At 42.3% G+C, this 11,835-nt stretch overlaps 1 protein-coding gene across 1 annotated transcript in view; it reads left to right on the top strand.

Moving 5' to 3' along the window:
* The window catches only part of LOC102214778 (chloride channel protein 2-like), a 19,660-nt gene extending 9,971 nt beyond the window's left edge, over positions 1–9,689 (top strand). The window contains exons 5-13 of the mRNA XM_005753719.1: positions 809–1,022; positions 1,555–1,688; positions 2,384–2,580; positions 3,319–3,379; positions 3,708–3,772; positions 4,159–4,197; positions 4,813–4,917; positions 6,264–6,350; positions 8,708–9,689. Coding sequence (XP_005753776.1) covers positions 809–1,022; positions 1,555–1,688; positions 2,384–2,580; positions 3,319–3,379; positions 3,708–3,772; positions 4,159–4,197; positions 4,813–4,917; positions 6,264–6,350; positions 8,708–8,878 — 1,073 coding nt within the window. The 3' untranslated portion in view covers positions 8,879–9,689. The remainder of the gene's footprint in view (positions 1–808; positions 1,023–1,554; positions 1,689–2,383; positions 2,581–3,318; positions 3,380–3,707; positions 3,773–4,158; positions 4,198–4,812; positions 4,918–6,263; positions 6,351–8,707) is intronic.
* Positions 9,690–11,835: the final 2,146 nt, after the last annotated feature.

The following is an 11,835-nucleotide window of genomic DNA, read 5'->3' as shown; positions in this document are numbered from 1 at the left end:
GGAGTTGTGTTCAGTGAAGGAGAGGCGAGGCCGAATAACATTGCGTAGAGACGAAAGTGGACGAAAGACAGGCAAACCTGCAGCTCCACAAGTATAATTATAACATAACATAGACTATATCAATATAAACGATATTGTCACATCTTATATCTCGTATGAAAATATATCGATATTTTTAAAAAAAACTCGATATATCGCCCAGCCCTACGGGGAGCCCCTCCACAAAGTGTTCGAGTACCCCCGTCTCCACCAGAGCCAGGGCCGGGCCACAACTATAGGGCGGTAGTCACCTGGCAACTGCGCCAAACAAGGCGTCTGGCATAAGAGTACGGCCGGTCCTCATGCTCCGTCAAGTCTCCTGTGAATCGTTGGAGGTGGTCCTTCAGTGTTAGCTCCAGCTGGTCAACATTTTCCCATTGGCCATCTGCAAAACAACCCCTTGCCATCACAGGTGAGCTGAGAGCCGCCAGCTGAGCTTCCTCATCAGCAGAGGCAGCAGCCACAGTGTCCAATCTTCCTTAAGTGCACCCTCTCCCATGTGGTATAGAGTCACCTCCACATTGGGAGTAGTGGTGGTGCCAGCAAGGAGCCAACCCTACAGCTAGGCTCTCCACCACATCCATCTGGCACTTGGACTAGTCCTGCAGAAGGCCACGAAAGTCACGCTGTATGGTCACCATTTGAACTAGTGCCTCAACTGGCTAGGCTAGTTGTTGGTCTGCCATGCTGCAACTGGGTTTTTGGCACAACTGTAGCACACAAACATTTAAGCAGTAATTTCTCTCGCTGTTCCTCTTCCCAACAAAAGGTGCTGCAGCTTTGTCCGGAGCAGTCAGCCACTCATTTTCCACCGTGGTCATGGTGCTTGAGTTGACTGGACAGATCTCCCACCTTCTGCCGGCCCTGATAGCAGTGGTCCTGGCCAACCTTGTGGCCCAGTCCCTGCAGCCCTCCATCTATGACTCCATCATCAAGATAAAGAAGCTTCCCTATCTCCCAGAGCTGGGCTGGGGTCAGCACGAGTATGTATACACTGGAGAAACACAAGCACACAACTGTCATGATAAATAGGTTTTGGCCTTTTGAAAAACTAGAAGTGGGAAACATCAAACAAGAATAATTTTAACTGTTTAATTATTAAAAGCTAATAATAACTGCCCCCCCAAAAAACAAACAAACAAAAAACTAACGTATTACGTAGGTAATTAAGAACATTTGGAAATGCTTGAAATCAATGTACATAAACAATACTAAGTTAATATCTGATCAGGTATTTGGTGACTGAAATGATACAAACTTCATAAAGTTGTCTTCTTCGATGTTCAAGTCGAAGCTGGTCAGTCACAGCGGTTGGCTGCTCCTCACTGGGCCCGATTCTCCTCCCATTAAAATGGAGTTGCATGGAATTAAACAAGAATCTATAAAAAAAAAAAATCTTCCTACAGAACTTTGTTGCTGCCATTTATTTCCCTAAAAGCATGCTCATGTTTTTCCTACTCTCGCGAGTCCTTCCTATCTACAGCAGATTCATAATCCTCTCCGTTCTCATTTCAGGGTGTATAACATTCGTGTGGAGGACATTATGGTGCGCGACGTGCAGTACATCACACTCAGCTGCAGCTACAGAGACTTGCTAAACATCCTAATGAAAAGTCGACTAAAGGCTCTACCCCTGCTCAAATCAGCTGGTAAGTCACTGCTACACACTGTGATGTTCATATAATAACTCACTACCCCCATGAATAAACACATACATGAACAATAGATACGTCTGTTTTTAACATGACTTTATCTATTAGAATCGACGATGTGTTGCACTGCATGAGGCAAATGGTGGTCACACCAGATACTGACCGGTTCTGGGTCCCCAGACCCCCAATAGCGCAAAAAACTGCACATTCCAGGGTGGCCTTTTGTTGTGGGCAGTCTGAGGTACACCTGTGCACTACTCATGATGTCAGATCAGCATCCTGATGTGGCACACCTGTGAGGTGGGATAGATTATCTCAATATAGCAGATGTGCCCACTACCACACATTTGGACTGATTTGTGACCACTGTTTGGGAGGGATGGTTATATTGTGTATCTGGAATGAATTTTAGGTCTCTATGTTCATCCCATGGGGAATGGGAGCAGTAACAAAGGTGTTGCGTTTATATTTTTGTTGAGTGTAAGAGGCAACTGTACAAGTGGAGGACGAAAGAAAAAGAAGCAGGCCTAAAAAATATATATATGTGACCTTAAGAAAGAGGACATGCCTCAAGGACATGGTTGGGATCGCCACAGTTAGCTCACTCCTTATTTCTAAAACAAGTTTACACACTCTTCCCTTATCTCACATAAAAACCTGCTCCTTCGCCCCTTTTTATCCTCCTCTCTCAGAGTCAATGATCCTGTTGGGTTCCATTGAGCGTACCCAGCTCCAGTCGCTGCTCTCGCAGCAGCTCAGCTGTGCCAGACGTCTGCAGTGCATCAAAGAACGAGGCGCTGAGGCGAAGAAGCTCCTCTCCACTGAGTCGAACCCACCCAGCAATAACAACAGCAGCCTGCAGACAGGCCCGGAGGAAGGCCACATCCAGGTGAGAGGTCACAGGAGGACGCATGCTTTGTGAAAGGAGCTCTAATATGAGTGACAGATTCAACATTTTCTTTCACCTGAAACTTTGGACTTATCTGCATGTTTGTTATGTTCACCCATTCACCTGCTCATGCTTCATTGTTTTTTTCCTCAGTTCTCACTCTTCCTCTCGCTCCACACCCCGTCTGGTCCATTGCTTGCTCATAGCAATTGTTGTGTATCAAAGTGTTGAATTGAATGAATGCACAAGGTCATTTCTGTGTTTGCAGAGGAAATAAACTGAAATTGGCAGACAGGTTGCAGATAGATGTCTATAGATGAAAGATGTTTTGTTGCAGCTGCTGCACTGCATTGCTTAACATGAGTGAGTGGCTAAGCAGAGCGTCCTCAGGCATGGATGTGGAAGTCGAGCAGTCTGCTGTGATACTGTCTGCTTTTGATTTGATATTGTCTGATATGTTGATAAGCATATTTTCTTGGCAAAACATGATGTGTTTTTTTCTGGCCATTTCAAAAATCCTCAGTATACGTAGAGAAAATGTTGTCAGGGAAAGGAAAGTCAGCAGGGGGATTGACTGAGGTCATACATTTGAGGCCAGACTAATATGAGAATTCTTAGTGTAGCTCTGGTGCTGCAGGTTTGCTCTCTTCATTCGTGTGCTCGTGTTTCTGTTGCATCAGCCCACAGTAGTGCACGTGATTGTGATTTTGTTTAATCAGTCTGTGTGTGTGTGTGTAGGTCACTAATGAGGAGCTGAACCCGCCGCCTGTGGTGGAGCGACCCACTGAGCTTTCCAACAGTAAGAACTACACTTACCTGTGCAAATACATGCACACAGCAGAGTTTCAGAAGACCAGATTGATGTGGCTCGAAACAAAAGGAAATAGAAATTCAATAGAAGTGTGGGTTTTGCTCTCTCTGTTCCTTATGTGACGAGCAGCTCCTGAAACTGTTTGAATTAAATAGGTATAAACACTGGTTTTTCTAGCTCACACTTTAAATGTTTGCTTTGTGGCCACTGATTAAAAATACAAGACAAACCAGCTAATTTCACTCCCTGAGCTCACTAAGCTGGACCTCCTGACTATGTTGCGGTCTGTGTGTCTGTGTCTCTGTCTCTGATGCAGGCTCACGAGATGAATCAGGAGTCACACTGAGAAGCATTTTCTGTGCTAGTTCAGATGCAGAAGAGGTAAAAGAGTGACATCCCACCCACACACCCACACACCCACACTTCCACCCTGCAGAAAGGTGTCCTAACATAGCCCGTCTCACTCAGACCTCTGGAGTATTTTGGCAGATTGCTTCAAAGCACAGCGTTGGTAGTTTGACACTGGACGTCATCATCAAACAGCATCAGCTTTAAGTTGCAATGTTGATGTCCTTGTAGTCACTCATTCAGTGACTCATGTCATTTTGTCCATCTTCTGTGCACAGACATAGTGCTAAATGTTTATGGAGGTAACAACCTGCTGAGGGCTGTTGTTTGCCTTTACCTGTGTTTGTGGCATTCACACTGAGTTGTGTTATTGGGTTCAGTGTACACGCTGACTATCGTTGCTTTCTGTTGCTTCTCAGGTACAAGATGATCGAGATGTTCAAGATCCCACTAGTGAGGTAAGATGTTCAGACAATCCACACAGACAGAGCAACCAATGAGCAGATCACAAGCGGTCGCAGTAGAGTGTTCGTTGCTCTGGGACATGAGAAAATGGGGGGACTACAAAGGTTTCCACCCAGCCCCCTGTTCAGATTTAGAAATGAGGAATTCTCTTGGATAAGAGGCGAAACATCTTCAAAAACAAGAGTTTGAAAAGAAGGTGATGGAACTGTTTTCAGATTGTCTTAAATGGTAAATGGCCTGTATTTGTATAGCGCTTTTCTAGTCTCTAAGGACCCCAAAGCGCTTTACACATCCAGTCATCCACACACTCACACACTGGTGATGGCAGCTACATTGTAGCCACAGCCACCCTGGGGCGCACTGACAGAGGCGAGTCTTAGCCAGCAGTGTGACAGCAAATTGCTCTGTTGGTGTTTAAGATAAGATGAGGCCTAATTATTCAAAAAATACACTTTAGGCCAAAAATGACAGGTTGTATTACTGTAAGCAAATCATTTATTACAAACTAAAGTCATCTTAAGGGAAAATAATGTAGATCACTAACTGCTATGAAGTGATCAATCCAACACGGGATGCTGAAAAGGAGTTTCACTCTTGTTGACTTGCAGATTACAGACTGGGAGGCAAGGCAACTTGATGAGAGGGTCAACTTCAACAACTGCAAGATTAACCCTGCCCTGATCCAGCTGCTGGAGTGTACATCACTGCATAAGGTTTGAATTCTGAATACTGCGACAGTCAGTCTGTATGTGTCTGTCACAGTGACAGCAGTATTTTCCAGTGTTTTGGGGTTAGGGGACAACGGTTGACTTGTATTTGATCCTTTAAAGAACGTACGTATGATTTAAAATGATAAATTAATGCAAGGTGACCTAAAATGAAAAGATCCACAAACAGTTTGACAGAACAAAATGTATATATTACATCATATATATATAATATTATAATACATATATAATATTACATCATGTCTACATATACACACTGCAATTTCAAACTGCACCATTTCTGTTACTTTCAAAATAAGTGTATTCCATAACAAAGCAATTGTGGCAAATGTTTTTTGCCGACTGGGTGATGGCTCAACGTTGTCCTAACAATGATCAATTAGAGAAAAACAAAGATTTGATGTTATAAGAGCAAAGTGAAAAAACAAAGGAAAAACAAATACATCTCAGATACAGATCAACTGCAAAGAAAAGGAAAAAGAATAACTATTGTTTTGCTGAAAAAGGAAGGTCCTTATGAAAACTACTAACTCCAAAACCAGCATGTGTCATTAACCAATATTAGTGCCTTCACAGATGTGTGCTAATGGTCCTCATCGAGCTGCCACTTTAACTGTCTGCTAACAGCCCTCGGCTATAGACAAACGTGACCACGACTGAGAAGTCAACAGATTCTGCCTTTTAAAGTTGAAAGACATCATCCAACTTTCAGCACCACTTATTTAAAGATTTAAGTCGGTGTATACTTTTGAACACATGTGGAGAAAATCCTAAACAGATCTGAACTTGTGCACCCAGTTCCTGCTTTTTAAAGACGCTGCTCAATCATTCAACAGTTCAAAGAAACCATTAAAAGCCACCATGATATTCATGCTCATGATGAGTGTTGTAAACTACTGACCACAGTTGTATGTATGCTAACCGCAGCCCATATTACTGCCTCACTAAACTTAACAAAATAGTAGCCTATATTACTTCCGTAACACACATAATACACCCAATAAAATCCTGTGTGCAGGTCACATGTGCAGATTAAACAAATGTGTTTTGATTAGCTTCAAACATTTCTTAAAGCCATCAAGTCGAGTTAATAGAGAGTCTTCTGTCCACAGGTGTACACGGCTTTGTTAAGCATGTCGGTTCCCCCTCGCAAATTTCCCACAGTGGAAAAAAAAAAATCCCATTTAACTGAAAATGTGACAGGTTGAATGACTCAAATGTGATTAGATATTGGTGAAGTTTGGATAATTAAGATCAGTGGTGCATTTTCCAAACTGGACTTTAGGTAAGAAGAAAGTTTTTACCTACAGACCTCTGCTGTTTTCCTACAGACCTACACCATCTTCTCTCTGCTGGGCCTCGACCACGCCTACGTCACCAGGATCGGACGCCTCATCGGGGTGGTTTCCATCAAAGAAGTAATAGTCTCTCTTTACAGGACTTTTGGGGTGTATGGGTTTGATCACTTAATCAGCTGCGCTCCACCAGCAGAGTTGGTAAAAGTACAGACATTCTGTACTCAAGCAGAAGTACAAATACTACTATTAAAAAATATTACTGTAAAAGTTGAAGTACAGAATCAACTTCTTTACTCCAGTAAAAGTAAAAACGTACAGGCTCTGAAAAGCTCTTTGGAGGATGTTTCTGTTTCTGTGCAAAGCTAACTGAACTTTGTGCTATATTAGCATAATATTAAAATAATATCAGTAGATGTTAATACAAACTTTATTAAACTCTAAATATTCTCATCTTGAATCAGAAGTAAATAGAAAGCAGCTCTATTTTCTTATGCCTACATTACAGTTGGGGACTGTGAACAGGGAAATGTGCACCGTCAGAGGTTAAAGTGGGGGAAACTAAACTAAACTAAACTGGTTGTAATGGTTCAGTGTGGGGAAAAGAATCAAACTCACATTCATTTCCAGTAGATTTTCTTAGTGTACAGGCTGTGATCAGCGGAGCTGCTAACACACCTGGATTCAACCAGATGTTTCCTGCACTGACTCTACACTGTTTATGCCGCTTTTACATTAGACTGGATGAAGTTGGTGTGAAGGTGGAATTCAGTGAATGAATCTGTGCTACACTGTGACCACGAAACACAGCCGCTGTGCAGCAGTCACTGTTCTTTACTTTAAACCAATCACAGTGCAGCAAACTAACCTGTTTATCCTGCACTGACCTGTGAGTGACAGCAGTTAGTCTGCCCGTCGTTCTCATCTTTCTCCATCTCTGAGTGAAGCTAGCGCTCTTTCTTTTCTCTCCCTGTGAAATCCAGCAGCTGCACTTTAGCTGCAACACACTGTGAGACAAACAGCACACAGTTTGTGTGTTTGCTGAGTTGAAAAGTCACAATAACTTCACAATTTAAAAAAAAAAGCTTATGCTCACTCCTCTTCTGTAGGGCTAGCTAGATGCCAAAGTATCACAACCGCAAATTATGGACCTGCAGTCGTTCCGATGTTGAAAGGAAAAAACAAACCAAAAACTCACCACCGTCCCACTTTTAAGCCCTGACTTCTCTATGACATTTCCTTGTGATTAATAAACAAACAGACATCCTTTCATGTGTTTCTGTTTAGACTCACACCAGTTTGGTGTTTGGAGGCTTGCAGTGATGTGAAATAATAACTCATATCTGTTACAGCAAAAGCAATGAGCCTGTTTTGAAAATGTAAGAAGAACAGATATCTGTTTAAATATGTAGGGAGTAAAAGTAAAAAGAAGTCAGAAAATTAAGTCCTCTGGTAAAGTACAGATACCTAAAAATTGTACTAAAGTATAGTAACAAAGTATTTGTACTTTGTTCAATTCAATTCAATTCAATTTTATTTATACAGTGCCAAATCACAACAAAAGTCACCTCAATGCGCTTTATATTGTACAGTAGATACAGAGAAAAACAATCATATGATCCCCTATGAGGAAGAACTTTGGCGACAGTGGGAAGGAAAAACACCCTTTTAACAGGAAGAAACCTCCGGCAGAACAGGCTCAGGGAGGGGCGGGGCCATCTGCTGCGACCGGTTGGGGTGAGAGAATTATGTCCCACCTCTGTCCAACAGCAAGAAAAAACACAAACCCAGTCAGGGCAGATAAACCCATCCTCTCCCAGTCTGCCCGTCTCTCACACAGACACTGTCAAATCTCTGATCGACGGACAGCTAAACTCTCAGAGCACATTGACAGGATCTGCAGCACTTTTACTCACAACAGCCAAAACATCCCATATTTAAAAGAAGCCAATTAAAGGAAAAGCTCTGAAAGACCAAAACATTGAGGTACACCCTTTTTAATAAAGAAATTATACAGCTGAAAAAAAAGCATTCTTATTATGTACTGACAGAACAACACATTACATATGTTCCTTTAATGCGGGGATAATAGATTAATTTGCACATAAAATGTATACATCATTGCTTTTATTAGATATGAATTTTTATGTGCTGTACATATAAAGTCTTCAGGCATGAGAAACTGAGCCTTAAAAAGCAGGTCGTGCAACTGGCACTACTACTACGTTGTTTCTTTCTCTCTACTGTCACCACCTCTTTCTCCCTTTAATGCTATATGACTATGGTGGTGATCTGGCACCATATAAATTAAACTGCAATCCAAAATAATAAGATAAGATAACCTTTATTAGTCCCACACGTGGGAAATTTGTTATGAGCTTAAAGCCTTGAGTTATGTTTGTGTTTGCATGGCTCAAACAACTTTATTGGGATGTTACTCACCTGGAATTGAACAATTCCTGCCTTCTTTCTTCATCTAGCTCCGTAAAGCCATAGATGGCTCAATGACTCTGAAAGGTGTGAAGGTAGCCCCCCCTATGGCCACCTTCAGGAACAGCAGCTTGAGCAGCAGCCAGAATGAGACCACCTATCTCCAAGCTGTGAGGCCACCAGAAGAGCACGTCACCGATGCACCAAAGCACGTCTGCTGACGTGACCAACGGCAAGTCTCGGGAGGAGAAGGAGGAAATGTCAAAGTGCTCAAGTCTTTAATCTCCCAAAGCTACACGTGCAAAAATCAAATACAGACAGTGCAATGTGTATAGGTCTGTACATTAGGGGGGCAGATGCCTCAGCTTTTGTGTTTTCCTGTTTCCACTCTCACTCCTTTCTTCTTCACTGACATACCTAATAGTCAGGTGTTAATTGTCATATATTATTGGTTATGTCTTAATAGTCAGGCTGAGAGCTGAACCCGTGCAAGCAGACGTGCTCCCTGCCAGTGATGGAGGCACCTGTAGCTAATCTCATCCTGTCGCCACAGCTCTCACAGGCATAGAAACACACCTGGATTGTAGTCCAAATGCTCATTTCACAAGTGCCTCCTCTTCGTTATCACCAGGAATAAGCAGAGAGTGTGAGTGTGATAAGTGAGGTTTTCCCAAAGGAGAGCAGGGGCGCGGGGAGTCAGTTTGACCACATTCCACTCGTACTAAAACTTTAACCACATGTGAATTTTCCACGTACTATGTAGTATGTTCAGATTAAGGCTTAACTGTTACAATTTCATTAAAGATGAAGGATTTGAACTAAAAAAAAATTTGATGTGATATTTTTCAGTTTCATGACTCAAAATAGTTGCTTCATATTTACTGAGGGTAAAAATTGCTTCTTTTTGTGTGGAGTTTAACCCTCACCCAACCAGACCGAGTCAAACACTATCCTGACCTATCTCACCTTTACACCAAAATCAGACATTGTGTTGTCAATCAACAGTGAATAAATGCATGACATTTTAACAAACCTCTGTTTTGTTTAAGAGTTCTTTCTGTCTCTACATTTTCATCAGGATTTCTGCAGCTGCTCGTCTTTGCCGTCTGCCCTCCTTCTACCCTGTAGTAACAGCTGGAGTGAAATTTGTCTTTCCAGATGGGTTTAAATGTGTTACGTCTAAAACATTTGCTGATACGTGTTTTCAGCAGTCATTCACACTTTTGCAAAATTTTGAAAGAAAAAAATTGTACATTAGTAAATCAAAAGTTGAAAGTAATTCAAAGCAGGACTACTTTGTCAGTAATGTCTTGTTCATTACCTTTTGCAATATTAAAGGATTATGATTGTAATAATTAACAGCTGCCTTGCTGCAGGCGGTGACTACAGAGAGTTCAGCAGGCTTGACTTGGATTTTTAGACACTACATGCTATTTCTGTCACAGTCTGTTTGGCTACACTCAAGCAGCAACCTTTCACTTGCTAACTGAATGCCTACACCACAACACTGTGGCGAAAACCACTTTGTATAACACTAAGCAGTCCTTAAATTGTCTCTTATGATCACAGCCATTTTTTATGAGTAAATATCACAGAAAAACCAAAAACTGCATCAGGAACTAGTTCTTACTCTGCAGCATGTGCACATCTGTGGCTGCTCCAAGTTTCCTGCAGCATTCTCTCCTTGTAAAGCAGTATTTCTAGGGGCCACTGGGAGGCAGCCTGTCATTGTCAACATGACAGCAAAAGTACTCCTCAGTTAGTGTAACTTTGACCTGTAACGCACAGGAGTAACACAACACCTGATTATAGTTGTGCCCAGACGTGCACAACTATAATCAGGCTGTCAGCTCACACTTTTTATACACCAAAGATACATCTGCAGACACTGGACTACATTCTTGCTCTTTCTGTTACGACCCGGCACAGGGGTAACAGGGACTGAACATGAAGCTGCAACTTCCCACTCCAACCACTCCTAAGAAATGCCAGCAATAAGGTAATTGAAGGAGCTAGCAGCAAATTATTTACTTCAGACGTGAGCCGTGAAAAAAAACAAAACAAAACACAACAACAACACAACAGACAACAAAAAGCTTCCCTATTAAAACAAAAGCAAACAAGACCATTTCTAACCTGCTCTCCTATAAAAACATGGGGGAAAGGGTTCAACAAAAAAGGCCTTCTCACTCCTACTGAATCTGCTGCAGTGCTCAGTATATACAATGAAAACTAAATTACAAGCAATGGTTATACAACTATTTTCAGAAGGTGCTCTTCGCACAAGATGTTTCAGTTACTGACAGCTCACACCTTCCAAAAACACTGCAGCTCAGGTTTTCCACACAAAAGCTCAACTACAGAGAACCAACTGGCACTTTGTTGTTGGTAGCTGTCACGGTATGGCATGGCACACCGTGGAAGGAGTGGGGAAGGAGGACCCAGGCGCGGTGCTCTATGTACAAACAGTGTTTATTTACAGAGTGAAAACAACGTAACAATAAATCCCCGTGTTCTCCCAGACTCCCGTGTCGTGTCTCCCGTGAATAGTCCATGTGCTCTCTGCTCCCGTGTCAGCACCCCCCGGTGCTCGCTGCTCTCCGTGCCTTCCACGCTCTTCCTGCGAGGTGGCTGTCAGCTGGAGTTTAAGGTCAAAGGTCAAGGTCAAATTTATTTATATAGCACATTTCCACACAGACGATGCTGCACAAAGTGTTTAACAATATAAATATGCCATTAAAAGGAAAAAGTGTAGAACAATAATAACAATGTGAAACAATGATAGGACAATCAAAGAATTAAAACAATAACTAAGACGATCTAATATTTAGGGGGAGACCATTCCAGAGTCTGGGACCTGCCACAGACACGGCTCTATCACCACGAGATGTGAGACTAGTCCGTGGGATGGACAGCATTAGTTTTGAGCTAGACCTCGTAGTTTTTCCTGGAGCATAAACAAAAAGGAGCCCAGACAGGTAAGAAGGGGCTCGGGCATTAGGAGGAGGAGGTGGAGGTGGTCAACAAGTACAAGTACCTCGGGCTGTGGGTGGACAATAAACTGGACTGGTCATGCAACACAGAGCACCTGTATAAAAAAGCCCTTTGTATATTTTATTTATATTTGTTTCTGTATTTATATATGTGTGTGTGTGTGTGTGTGTGTGTGTGTGTGTGT

This window comes from Pundamilia nyererei, unplaced genomic scaffold, assembly GCF_000239375.1.
Source record: "Pundamilia nyererei isolate P.nyererei 1_Seehausen unplaced genomic scaffold, PunNye1.0 scaffold00458, whole genome shotgun sequence".
Lineage (NCBI taxonomy): Eukaryota > Metazoa > Chordata > Actinopteri > Cichliformes > Cichlidae > Pundamilia > Pundamilia nyererei.
The sequence above is the reverse complement of the archived record's forward strand: the minus strand, read 5'-3'. Positions and strand labels throughout refer to the sequence as shown.